At 42.2% G+C, this 12,011-nt stretch overlaps 2 protein-coding genes across 9 annotated transcripts in view; both read left to right on the top strand.

Moving 5' to 3' along the window:
* Nucleotides 1-1,879: 1,879 nt before the first annotated feature.
* On the top strand, nt 1,880-3,409 carry LOC145860903 (mitochondrial import inner membrane translocase subunit Tim8 A). The gene is made up of 2 exons (XM_082962033.1): nt 1,880-2,061; nt 2,892-3,409. Exons 1-2 carry the CDS (start codon nt 1,963-1,965, stop codon nt 3,060-3,062), a joined length of 270 nt encoding a protein of 89 aa, XP_082818159.1. The 5' UTR covers nt 1,880-1,962; the 3' UTR covers nt 3,063-3,409.
* A 1,831-nt stretch (nt 3,410-5,240) lies between these two features.
* Nucleotides 5,241-12,011, top strand: part of snx19a (sorting nexin 19a) — a 63,666-nt gene continuing 56,895 nt past the window's right edge. For 2 of the 8 annotated variants that reach the window (XM_082962034.1, XM_082962035.1), the window contains exons 1-4: nt 5,241-5,313; nt 5,443-7,193; nt 9,712-9,758; nt 9,854-9,963. The gene's annotated coding sequence lies outside the window, so the exon portion shown is untranslated. Of the gene's footprint in view, nt 5,314-5,442; nt 7,194-8,117; nt 8,153-9,711; nt 9,759-9,829; nt 9,964-12,011 lie in introns of all 8 variants that reach the window. The other 6 variants (XM_082962038.1, XM_082962041.1, XM_082962037.1 and 3 more) reach the window with 4 other exon arrangements.

A 12,011-nucleotide genomic window follows, 5' to 3' on the forward strand; every position in this document is an offset into this window, starting at 1 on the left:
CAGGTTGTTGGGCGGCCGGCCGTCACAAGACGCGAGATTTCATCTGGAGAGAGAGGGGAGAAAGAGGTCAAAGCACAGGGTAGGGCAGTGTGAGCAGGACCAGCAGTGTCGTTTGACTTAGCAAACGAGGATCGGATGTCGTCAACCTTCTTTTCAAAATGGTTGACGAAGTCATCCGCAGAGAGGGAGGAGGGGGGGGGAGGGGGAGGAGGATTCAGGAGGGAGGAGAAGGTAGCAAAGAGCTTCCTAGGGTTAGAGGCAGATGCTTGGAGTTTAGAGTGGTAGAAAGTGGCTTTAGCAGCAGAGACAGAAGAGGAAAATGTAGAGATGTGTAGAGGAAAATGTAGAGAGGAGGGAGTGAAAGGATGCCAGGTCCGCAGGGAGGTGAGTTTTCCTCCATTTCCGCTCGGCCGTCCGGAGCCCTGTTCTGTGAGCTCGCAGTGAGTCGTCGAGCCACGGAGCAGGAGGGGAGGACCGAGCCGGCCTGGAGGACAGGGGACAGAGGAAATCAAAGGATGCAGAGAGGGAGGAGAGGAGGGTTGAGGAGGCAGAATCAGGAGATAGGTTGGAGAAGGTTTGAGCAGAGGGAAGAGATGATAGGATGGAAGAGGAGAGAGTAGCGGGAGAGAGAGAGCGAAGGTTGGGACGGCGCAATACCATCCGAGTAGGGGCAGAGTGAGAAGTGTTGGATGAGAGCGAGAGGGAAAAGGATACAAGGTAGTGGTCGGAGACTTGGAGGGGAGTTGCAATGAGATTAGTGGAAGAACAGCATCTAGTAAAGATGAGGTCAAGCGTATTGCCTGCCTTGTGAGTAGGGGGGGAAGGTGAGAGGGTGAGGTCGAAAGAGGAGAGGAGTGGAAAGAAGGAGGCAGAGAGGAATGTTATGGTGGCAGCTGCAGAGAGGTATTTGTGTGCGCAAGACTTTACAGCAGAAGAGTTACAGGATGTGTTAAGTGGTGATGTCCCATCCATTCAGGGTGATGGCATGAGGCAGGAATATATACATTTAATTAGTGGAGTAGGGGGGTGTTAATTTTATTTTATATATTTTTGAAATTAGTGCGTATAGTGTTAGATGGTAGGGTATTTATTTAGTACATTTTTCTATTTCAAGGGAAGTAAAAGGGAGTTGTACTCCAGTCTAGTAGGTGGCGGTAATGCAACAAATTGTATGCCAATCCTAATCCAGGCACTTGTCATCTCCCGTCTGGATTACTGCAACTCGCTGTTGGCTGGGCTCCCTGCCTGTGCCATTAAACCCCTACAACTCATCCAGAACGCCGCAGCCCGTCTGGTGTTCAACCTTCCCAAGTTCTCTCACGTCACCCCGCTCCTCCGCTCTCTCCACTGGCTTCCAGTTGAAGCTCGCATCCGCTACAAGACCATGGTGATTGCCTACGGAGCTGTGAAGGGAACGGCACCTCCATACCTTCAGGCTCTGATCAGGCCCTACACTCAAACAAGGGCACTGCGTTCATCCACCACTGGCCTGCTGGCCCCCTTACCTCTGAGGAAGCACAGTTCCCGCTCAGCCCAGTCAAAACTGTTCGCTGCTCTGGCACCCCAATGGTGGAACAAGCTCCCTCACGACGCCAGGACAGCGGAGTCAATCACCACCTTCCGGAGACACCTGAAACCCCACCTCTTTAAGGAATACCTAGGATAGGATAAAGTAATCCTTCTAACCCCCCCTTAAAAGATTTAGATGCACTATTGTAAAGTGGTTGTTCCACTGGATATCATAAGGTGAATGCACCATTTTGTAAGTCGCTCTGGATAAGAGCGTCTGCTAAATGACTTAAATGTAAATGTAACCGCCGTTAAACCTCATAGAAGAAGAAGAAGGTGACGTCAGATCGACTTTTCCGCTATACTTACGGTATTGATTGAACATATGCCGTTGTAGCAGAGTCTGTCGGACTCTTGCACGTAACATTTTTTCATAATATCTTGATTGATAATATGGCTTTTGACCTGTCCTCTGCGTCTGAAAATGCTGAGGCCTCGGAACTTAAGAGGATGATAGCAGTCGAGCATCAGAAAGCTCAGTTTGAAGCACAGGTAGCTAACGTAACTACTAAGCTAGCTAGCTATCTTAAAGTGATAGCAAAGACACTACAGCATGAAGATAGGCTAAAACTGCTTTTCCAATAAATCCCCGATCACAGTTGTAGGTGACGTTGGCTAGCTAAACTGATGCGTAGGAATACGAAATTGTGGCGAAAATGGGGTAAAAAAAAATATATTTAATACTAATACGTACGTAATTGGATGTTAACGGTCGTCTCGCGCCGAACTGCGCATGTGCAGTCCGTCAAATCAAAGACATTCCTTCGATATAAAGTCGTTTTAAACGAAAATGAAAACATGTCAGGGTGGAGTAATAACATGTTCAACTACTTAAGACATTGGTTCGGATCTAGGTTGTATCTTTAGATTTGGAGAAAATTAAAAACTAAGGAAGATTATTATTTTTTTTAACTTTTCTCATTGACTTCTCAAACCCTGGTCTGGTCAGTTGTGTCTGTTTCGCAAGAGTTCCCGGAAGTCTAGCGATGTTGCGCCTCAGGGTTTAAAAACTGGGCATAGTTAGCTAGTTCGCTCCCAAATACATTTCCCTATTGTTTTCTGGACTTAAAAGTGGTTGAAAGTCAGATCATTCAGTTATGTCTCAATATCAAATGAAGGGAAAGACGATTCCTCTATCCAGTCTGTTCCCATTTGTGAAACTTAAATGTTTAAATGTAGTTTTCTCAAGGTTATATGGTATTCCTTTACCTTTAGACAGTATAATCAAAGATAGCTATTTGCAGGTGAACTATTGCGTCAACCCATTAAATACATTAGACTTATTTTGTGGTGTGTTTATGACGTTTTCTTCTTTCTTGTAGGTGCACACCTTCACCGACGTGTGCTGGGACAAATGCATGGATAAGCCGAGCAGCAAGCTGGACTCCCGGACGGAGACGTGCCTGGCTAGCTGTGTGGAGCGCTTCATTGACACCACCCTCACCATCACAAACCGCTTTACTCATATGGCGCAGAAAGGGGGCATGCATTGACTCAACTCAACAGGGAGAAGATGAAGAAAAGGGGATGCATTGATTCATTCAATCACTGAGCCAGACTTTCATCGGATTAGGCTTGTCAGATTCAACTCACACTTCAGGGACAAGATCAAAGGACCTGTGCAACGATTATCTTCTCGTCCAATGACTATGCTGATTTATTTTTATTTTATTACGTTTATTTGGCAGGGACAATGCAGAACAAAAACATAAGTCTCATAGCACTGAGAAATGATGTCGCACCAGATTTAGCTAATAGCTACTTTCCATCTGTAGTCCCCGGGCAGGTGAACATGGAAACATTATACACAAAACAGGCAACATAAATACATCAGACATGTAAAAAAAAAAAAAAACAGATGAGGATATAGATACATTTTTAACACGTAGGTCAACACATTGCACATAAACATGTTGCTGTTGGATAAAAATGATCTGTAATGATGCATGCCTTTTGACTGTGCACCATGTTACAGAGTTCTAATGTGGGATCTTTAATGGTATTCATTGCTCTGCTTTGAACATGTCAATAAAAGGAATAGCCTGATGAGCAAATAGCCAGATGGGAAAATTCTTTATTTTAAGGCAACACCTCTCTGTGAATTTATAGGGTGAGCTCGTTTTGCATTGCCCAGTCCCCTGGTGAGTGGAGTAAGCACTTGACTTCCGAAGCAGAGCCCTTCTGTTTCTCTCTGTATGTATGTGTAGGCCATCTAGCTGATGCTGTCTGTTCAAAAATAGTAGGACATTGTGGCCGCCCGTAGCATTGAAGGCAAGAAAAGCCAGCGAGCGTTTGGCCTCCCTTGATTTAAAAAGAAAAAGTATAAAATAATAGCCAATCAGTGTTGAGCTAAACTGAGTGAACTCACTGTGAATGGTCCTGGTGCACAAAAAAAAAAAAATGTAAAGGGAAGCCAGATTGGATTTGGCTTCACTCCAAACACATCACATTGACATCAAATATGTCATTGACTAAAACAACTTGAATTGTTGCATCTCGTTGTGTTGTCTTCCGGTGGCTCGCTAGCTAAAATTAGCCCTTTCCTAAATTAGCCATGATTGGTGATAGGGATTTCTGGTTTTACTTAATTCTCCGTACTAGCCAGTGACTATAACGGCGATTCTGATCCCGCCATAAATTCATACATTGTACCCCCGGCCTGAGTGGATGGAAGTTCAATATTTTGCCAAATGTAGAAGGCTAATGTTAACTAGCTAACGTTGCCCATGAAAGGAAGTTAAGCTATCGAGCAAGCATTTTAGCCAGGTAGCGTAGGACAACAACAAAAAAGTGTACTGTATGACAGAATCATAGACTGTTTTGTCAGCATGAACAAAAGGATAGTGGTATTGACGTTTCTCTACAAGTAGGGTGAGTCAACATGTTTTTTCTACTTGCATGAATGCACACACACAGACACACACAGACACACATCAGAACCATGGAAAGCCACATATTTAGCTTAAGTTGATTGGCCTAAATTGTTTTCTGTATCTTTTAGTTGTCACTGCATTAGACTAAGCAGAGGTGATTTGATGATGTTGAAATGGTGCTGGAATAGTGGAGGCAGCTCCTGTTTTCTTGCAGTAACTCTCTATGGTTCTAAATCAATAGTTGTTCAGTAGTCTGAAAATGGCGGAAACATTAACTTGCTTGACCATGCTGTAGGTCATGTAACGCCTACGCAGTTTGGAGTCCACGGGGGTGCAAAACGAGTGCGCCCATGAGATGAGAAAGAGAACTAGGGAATGGTCAACATGTACTTCTTCACCCTACAATCTAAAGGGTGATGACAGGTTTGAATGAAATAAAAACTGAGGAAGAACATGGTTGAGTAGGTCCTTTATTCATGGGGATTTAAAAGGACAGAAGGTGGCAGTTGTGGTTGTGCATGTATTGTGGAATACATTTGACTAGCTTATGATCATTGCCGAAACAATTGCATTTTTCTATTCAAGAAATGTTAGGCCTACATGAAAAACTATACTTTCAGCAGTGGTAGTATCTTTCTTTCATTTTAAGTTTTTGTTGTTGGAACGATTACATAGTTTCTTGAAGAATAAATAGGCTTATAGGCTGGCTAAATGCATGACAAGCCGAGGGGTGTGTGTCACTTTAAGAACTTGAATGGAAAATGAAAGAAGGGTTTGTATGACAGGTCATACTAGAGAATCAAAAGTGAAAGTATAGTGATCCTATGCGGTGCAATAGCCTCAACTTTATATTTGTCTGTACTTCCAACAGGTTCGTATAGCGTTTAGAATGTATTTGGTATTGTCAATTGGGTATTTTATTAGGATATGATTACGTGATATATTTGGCCCCCCATAACGCTACCTTTTGCCTTGGAATAAATAAATATAACTTCCACAGATACCGACTATGGAACTAGAAGAGATCCCTTTTTCTGGCTGGACTGCGATTGAGGAGAAGAAGCTCCAAGCAGGCGAGAAGCCCAAAGACGAGAAAGTTTACACCATGTACCATGGCACGTATCTCAAGCATGTCCAGCGTATTATCACCAGTGGGTTCCAACGCTCCAGCGATGGAATGTTGGGACCGGGGGTCTACGTGAGCCGTAATATCGACAAAGCAAAGTGTTACCCGCTGAATGCTGACAAAAAGGAAGCGGTTGTGTTGAAATTAAAGGTGCGGGTTGGCAAGGTGAAGAAGATCGACGTTGATAACCATCCGCTTCAGAAGTCATGGCACCAGAACGGTTACGACAGTTGCTGGGTGCCACCAAACTCTGGCATTACCTCTATTAAATCTGGCCGTGAAGAGGATTGCGTCTGGGATCCCGCCCGGATTGTGGTGGTGGATGTGGCCTGCTGTATGGACGATAAAACGCGCTGGGACCTCCGAAAGCAAATACGCGGCATGAATAACCATGGCCCAAAGGACGGGTGCAGCCAGTGCCACCAGAATACCTCAAAAACTGGGTCTCACCCTATCCAAAGCTGTTGGGCATGCACCAAACAGATTTGCCCCTTTCAGATGAAGCATGTGTGCAACAAGTAATAAGGCTATTTGCACAAACAACTAGTCCTACTTTGCGTGGCCTGTCTCGCTTTTGACCCATCACCCAATGTGACCTTGCATACCATATCAAATTAAGCTTGTTGTCCAAGTCATGTTTTAATGTATTTTGTGTAATCATTGCAACCTAATTGTATTGGGATCGAATTTGTTCTTAACTGACTTGCCTGGTTAAATAAATGTTCAATTGTATTGGGATCCCATTGATTAGACAAATTAAGCAATATATAGGGCCGACATGGGAAAACAACTTTAAATTAAGTTTAATTAAGAATTTACATTGGACGTTTTTGTCGTAGCCTATTATTTTGCATGTGATATACGGTATAGGCTATGCTTTTAAAAAAAATGGACCAAACAGAAGCCAGCATAGGCTACTTAGTTTCCTAATAGGCTGCACTAATATCAAACGAGGAAAATGTGTAATATTTGACGTATACAGCTGTTTCTCGTGCCGCGTTCACGTGCTAGTCAGAACTAGGAAACTCATTTCCGAATCGTTGAACGGGGCACTTGTATAACTAATCAGTTAGCGAGTCGGACATTTCAGAATTTCCTAGTTCCGACAACACGTGAATGCGGTATCAGTCAATGGACAAGCGTGTGTTCAGACAGTCTTGTCAAGCTTCTCCGCCTGATGACCAGCGGACAGGACATCCACTTCATGGGTCATCATGACGAAGTGCCGGGAGATATGCGCGTTAGCCTGCTAGTCGGAACTAGGAAACTCAGAAATGTCCGATTTGTTAGCTAACTGGTTGAACGGGGCACGTTTATGACTACAACCAGTTAGGAAGTTGGACATTTCAAAGTTTCCAAGTTATGAATGGCACATGAACGCGGCATTAGCCAGGTGCAGAGTCATACAGTGTGTGTTTGTGTGTGTGTGTATCTCCGGTTAGGTGCACCTTCACCTCAGTAGGTGGCGGTACTTACTGTAAACGTCATGGATACCTGTTTCAGAGATTAGAGCAAGATGGCTCCATGGGAACCAGGAAGTAAATAAATGTCATTGAAGAGATTGAAGCAAAGAGACTCAACAGAGCCTCGAGAAGATCAATTATGACAATTTCAAAACGTTTGCGGTAAGTTCATATGTCCCATTTTGTTTTACAGTGGAACTATATGTAAAAATGCAGAACGTCATGAACAAAAACGCTATAGTTTCTCTTTTTTATATAAACTATAAACAACCCAAATACTGTTGGTTTAGCTTAATTTGTGTTTGTTTGATTTTAAAATATGATATTTGCTTGAGGTTAGCACTGCAGCTGTGATGTAAACCTAGTTTGCCCTTGGTAGATCTGTCCTTCAGCGACAGGAAGTTTGCCCTGACCACCATAGACAAGGTTAATCTCTTGCCGATCAGCGGAGCTGTCCTTTCAGCACAACACACACTATCGGGCCAGTTCGCATGCCTGGGGGAAAAAAATGGGATTTCGTTTTTGAGATATCTGTAAGTGGGGAATAACAGAGCAAAACCATGTTTTTCCTTATCGAATGTCTCCCATTTTATGAAATGGATGGTTGGGTACAACTATTTTACTGCAAAAGTTGTTAATAGGCGGAAATATCAACTTTGAATATATTTGATGAATGTGAGCTTTACTTTTTGGTAGCTGATTAATTGACCACTCTCCAAGTCAAGTTGGTTCTCATTCAGTGCTGTCCTGCCTGACAGACATATTTTTATTTAACGAGGCAAGTCAGTTAACAAATTCTTATTTAAAATGACGGCCTACCGGGGAACAGTGTGTTAACTGCCTTGTTCAGGGGCAGAACAACAGATTTTTATCTTGTCAGCTCAGGGATTCGAGCCAGCAACCTTTCGGTTACTGGCCCAGCGCTCTAACCACTAGGCTACCTGCCACCCCGGTAGTTACATAGTCACACATGGATGCCAATGGAAGCCAGGCTTCCCCAAATATTTGACCAATAAATACAATAAAATGATATAATTTGTCTTTCATGTCTCTCTGTGTTTGAATACTTGTCCGTCAATCCTTAAGTGGCTGAATCTCACCGGAGAAATCATCCGACCGAGGTAAACAGTGCCCCTATGTCTCAGTATGTGTGGCCCATGTATCTGAGGCTGTCTGGACCAAAAGAGTATAACATGTTGCCGCCATAGCATTTGATTGATTGATGCCAGCAAGTTTATGGCCTCAGCGTTGAGCTGAGCTCAACTGTGGGTTACCTAGGTGCAGCAAGGCACCCCACAAGGGAAGTTTGGATTTGGCTTCAGACCTTTGCAAAATGTAATTTTTTAGAAAAACGTCTCTGTTTCTGGTCTGCTTGTGTTGATGTCCTACAGTAGCTAGTTTGCTACATCGGCCCTTTCTTAAGCCATGGATGGAGATGGGGATTTTGACTTAATTCTCTGTACAGGCCAATGATTGACTTCCATTCTGATCTAACCATGAATTGATATGTTGTGCCACTGGCCTGAGACAATTGAAGTTCAATTGGTAGCCTAGACACAGAACTCTTTGGCCTAGATGTAGGTTCACATTAACTAGCTAATTTTGCTAGGGGGTCAGGCTAGCAAGCATTTTAGCTAAGTAGCCTATTACACCAAGGTAAAATTGGTTTTATATTCACACATTAGGATGTTCATTAGACATTCAACAGACATTCGCCAAACGCCATTTAAAATGGTAAAAATCGACAACAAATTAGTTGATTGTCACAGAAACATAAAAATAGATATGGTTTATTCTATCAATGTCTAGCATACTTTTACAACCTTTGTTTTTAGTAGAAATTCCACTTTGTGATATATGGCCAATATACCATGGCTAAGGGCTGTGTCCAGGCACTTAGTGTTGCGTCGTGCTCAAGAACAGCTCTTAGCCATAGTATATTGGCCATATACCACACCACCTCGGGCCTTATTGCTTAAATAGACCATAGCGGTGTGTGGATAAAACCACTGAGGAACACTAGCGGTTCTGGGGGGGTTGGGGCAGTGCCCCTGTGACAACCTCTTGTGGCCCCCCTAAATGTGGAGTATGAAATAATTTTTACATAACTAATTTTTGCTATCGTTTACATCCGTTATTAGACAGTGGCAACGATGATGATTATGAACATGATCTTTTGCCTGCTAATGCCTGCAATGCAGTGAATAAAACGATATGACAACAATAACGTCTAATGTAACTGACCCCTCTAACAGTACAACTGGCCCCAGCTTGGCCCCCCAGTTGAAATGGTCTAGAACCGCCACTGCTGAGGAAGCCAAACCAAATTACAACCTATGTTGTGATAACTGCATTGTTTGCTCTATAACCCGATCGTTCATATGCCACAGTGATCTACTATAAGGCATTGACAACAAACAGACAAGTCACACACTGACGGAATACATTCAACTACAAGCTCATACTGTAACTCATACAGTAACTCATGCTTTTGTGGTGTTTCAGTTACTGTATGTTTCTATAGCCTAATTGTTACTGAGTTAGGTAGCTAGCTCAGTCTGGATGCAGACAGTTATATTGAAATGAAAGGGCTGTCTCAATTGTTCATCCAAGTTTAGGCTATCCATTTTGACTCCACATAAACTGTGTTAATGTTATGTCTTTGTCTCCACCTGCCCAGATACTAGAGTCTGCATTGCCCTCCCACCACAAGTGTACTGAATGCAGGTAGCTACATATTGAAATGAAAATAGTGTCTCAAATGTTGATTCACGTTTATTCATTTTGGCTATCGCCAGAAACCTTATGTCTTTGTCTCCCAGATACTAAAGACAACATGATCCTGAGAGTGTTTTTCCCACCACCAGTGTAACGAGTTGGAAAGAAGACTGCCCACCCAAGCATTGATGAGGCCCGAAAGCCATAATGTAGCGTAAGTATACATGTGGAATATGGAGTACTATTTCATATGGAATACTGTAAATCAGATGCAGGGAGTAACTAATTACAAATACTCGCATTACTGTAATTGAGTAGCTTTTTGAAGTACTTTTATAAAAAGTTTCAAAGTCAGTCATTTTACTTCTACTTGATTAAAATGTCATTGAAGTAACAATACTGCTACTTGAGTAGGCCATTTCAGTACTCTTCCTACTGCTGCTGTAAACCATGCACAAAATGGCTGGACTCAATGCAGATTAATGTCCTGCACACAGCAATAGACTGTATAAGAGTATAGCATGTTCTGAGCAAACGGAAAGGCCACATTTTGTGTGTGTCTGCGTGCGTGGCGGGCTTGTGCAAGAGTGTGATGAGTGTTTTCATTACTGTTCAACATTTTCTAGTCATATTCTTTAATCCCCTGGCTGGAACCAATATGACTAAATATCTCCGCCAGGTGAAAAAACAAGAGACCCGAAACTTCGTTCTGACTCTGGGGACAATCATCTCTACTCCCTGGCATTCACCATAATTAATGGGCAGGCTCTGGAGCAGAAGACATGTTTCTTTTAAGTTTTACATAAATTCCTATTGGAAATTGATACCGGGTAGGGGTTGGGGGAGTAGAGAGGATAAAGTGTTTACTTTTCTTCAGGCCCTTTCCGCAGCTTTAATTGGTAGGGCTGCTGTGGTTTTTAAAATATGGATTGTGCTTCTAAAGTTGTTTTTGTGTGTTCCTTATTTGTTGTTTATCTGTTGCATGACTTCATTTTGTAGCTGAAATTGATTTCTGAAAATAAACATTTTGTATTTGACCTACAATCGGTCACGATTGGCCATATGCAGTTTTAAGAATTTCATAGACTGTGTAGTAACGTTGTAACATTGATTTTTGTTGTTAGAAGTATTTGTGCCTTTAGAAAATTCACAGATTACATAATAGAGAAAAGGTAGAAAAAGTGACCCAGCAATAAAGTAAGAAATAACCCACTGCTGGGTCAAAAATGCATGAATAACTATAACCCAGCAAAAGAGCAAAAAACAACACACTGCTGGGTCAAAATAACCACCATTTTGGGTAAATCATTCACGGAACCCATCAATACTGAGTCGAAATAACCCAGTGTTGGGTATGTACTATAGTGACCCAGCGCTGGTTTACAGAAATGACCCAAATGGGTAATTATTTACCCAGCATTTTTTTGTTACGTTGCAAGAGTAGGGGCTGAATATATAATATCCACAGAGGAACCTTTGACTGGGAAAAATGACAGTTTAGTTCATGAGCCTACTTGTTTTCATTAGAGCCGATTTACAATACAAATCCCAAATCAAATAAGATGTCCAAATGCAATATGGCTGCCACAATATTATTAAAGGTCCAATGCAGTCATTTTATCTCAATATCAAACAATTTCTGTGTAACAATTAAGTACCTTACTGTGATTGTTTTCCATAAAAATAGTAAATAAATAAAATCGCAAAGAGCAATTTCTCAAGCAGAATTTTGCTAGGACTGTCTGGGGGTGGTATAAGTGGGGAGGGGAAAACTGAAAATTAGCTGTTATTGGCAGAGCGGTTTGGAACTCTCTTTCTTATTGGTCTATTAGCTAATTTACCGCCTGCTGATATCACCTGGGAGGCCAAAACTCCATCCCACTAAAACAGGCTTAAATTTCAGGCAGTCTTTTCAAACAGCTTTTACACTAAAAGGCCATTATCATAATTTTCACAATTTCACAGTATTATTCCAACCTCATAGTGGAAATATATTTAGAACACAGGAAAATCACATTTTTGGTAAAGTTCATGATGCCGTTGACCTTAACAAGGGCCACTGGATCAGTGGAAGCAAAATAGCCCCATAACAACAAAAATCCACAACCATATTTTACAGTAGGTATGAGGTACTTTTCTTTAATATGCTTCTGTTTTTCAATGCCAAACCCACCACTGGTGTGTGTGTGTGTGTGTGTGTGTGTGTGTGTGTGTGGCTAAAGAGATTTATTTTCATGTTATCTGACCATAGCACCGGTTCAA

The sequence above is a fragment of the Salmo salar genome, chromosome 15 (genome assembly GCF_965601325.2).
Source record: "Salmo salar chromosome 15, fSalSal1, whole genome shotgun sequence".
Lineage (NCBI taxonomy): Eukaryota > Metazoa > Chordata > Actinopteri > Salmoniformes > Salmonidae > Salmo > Salmo salar.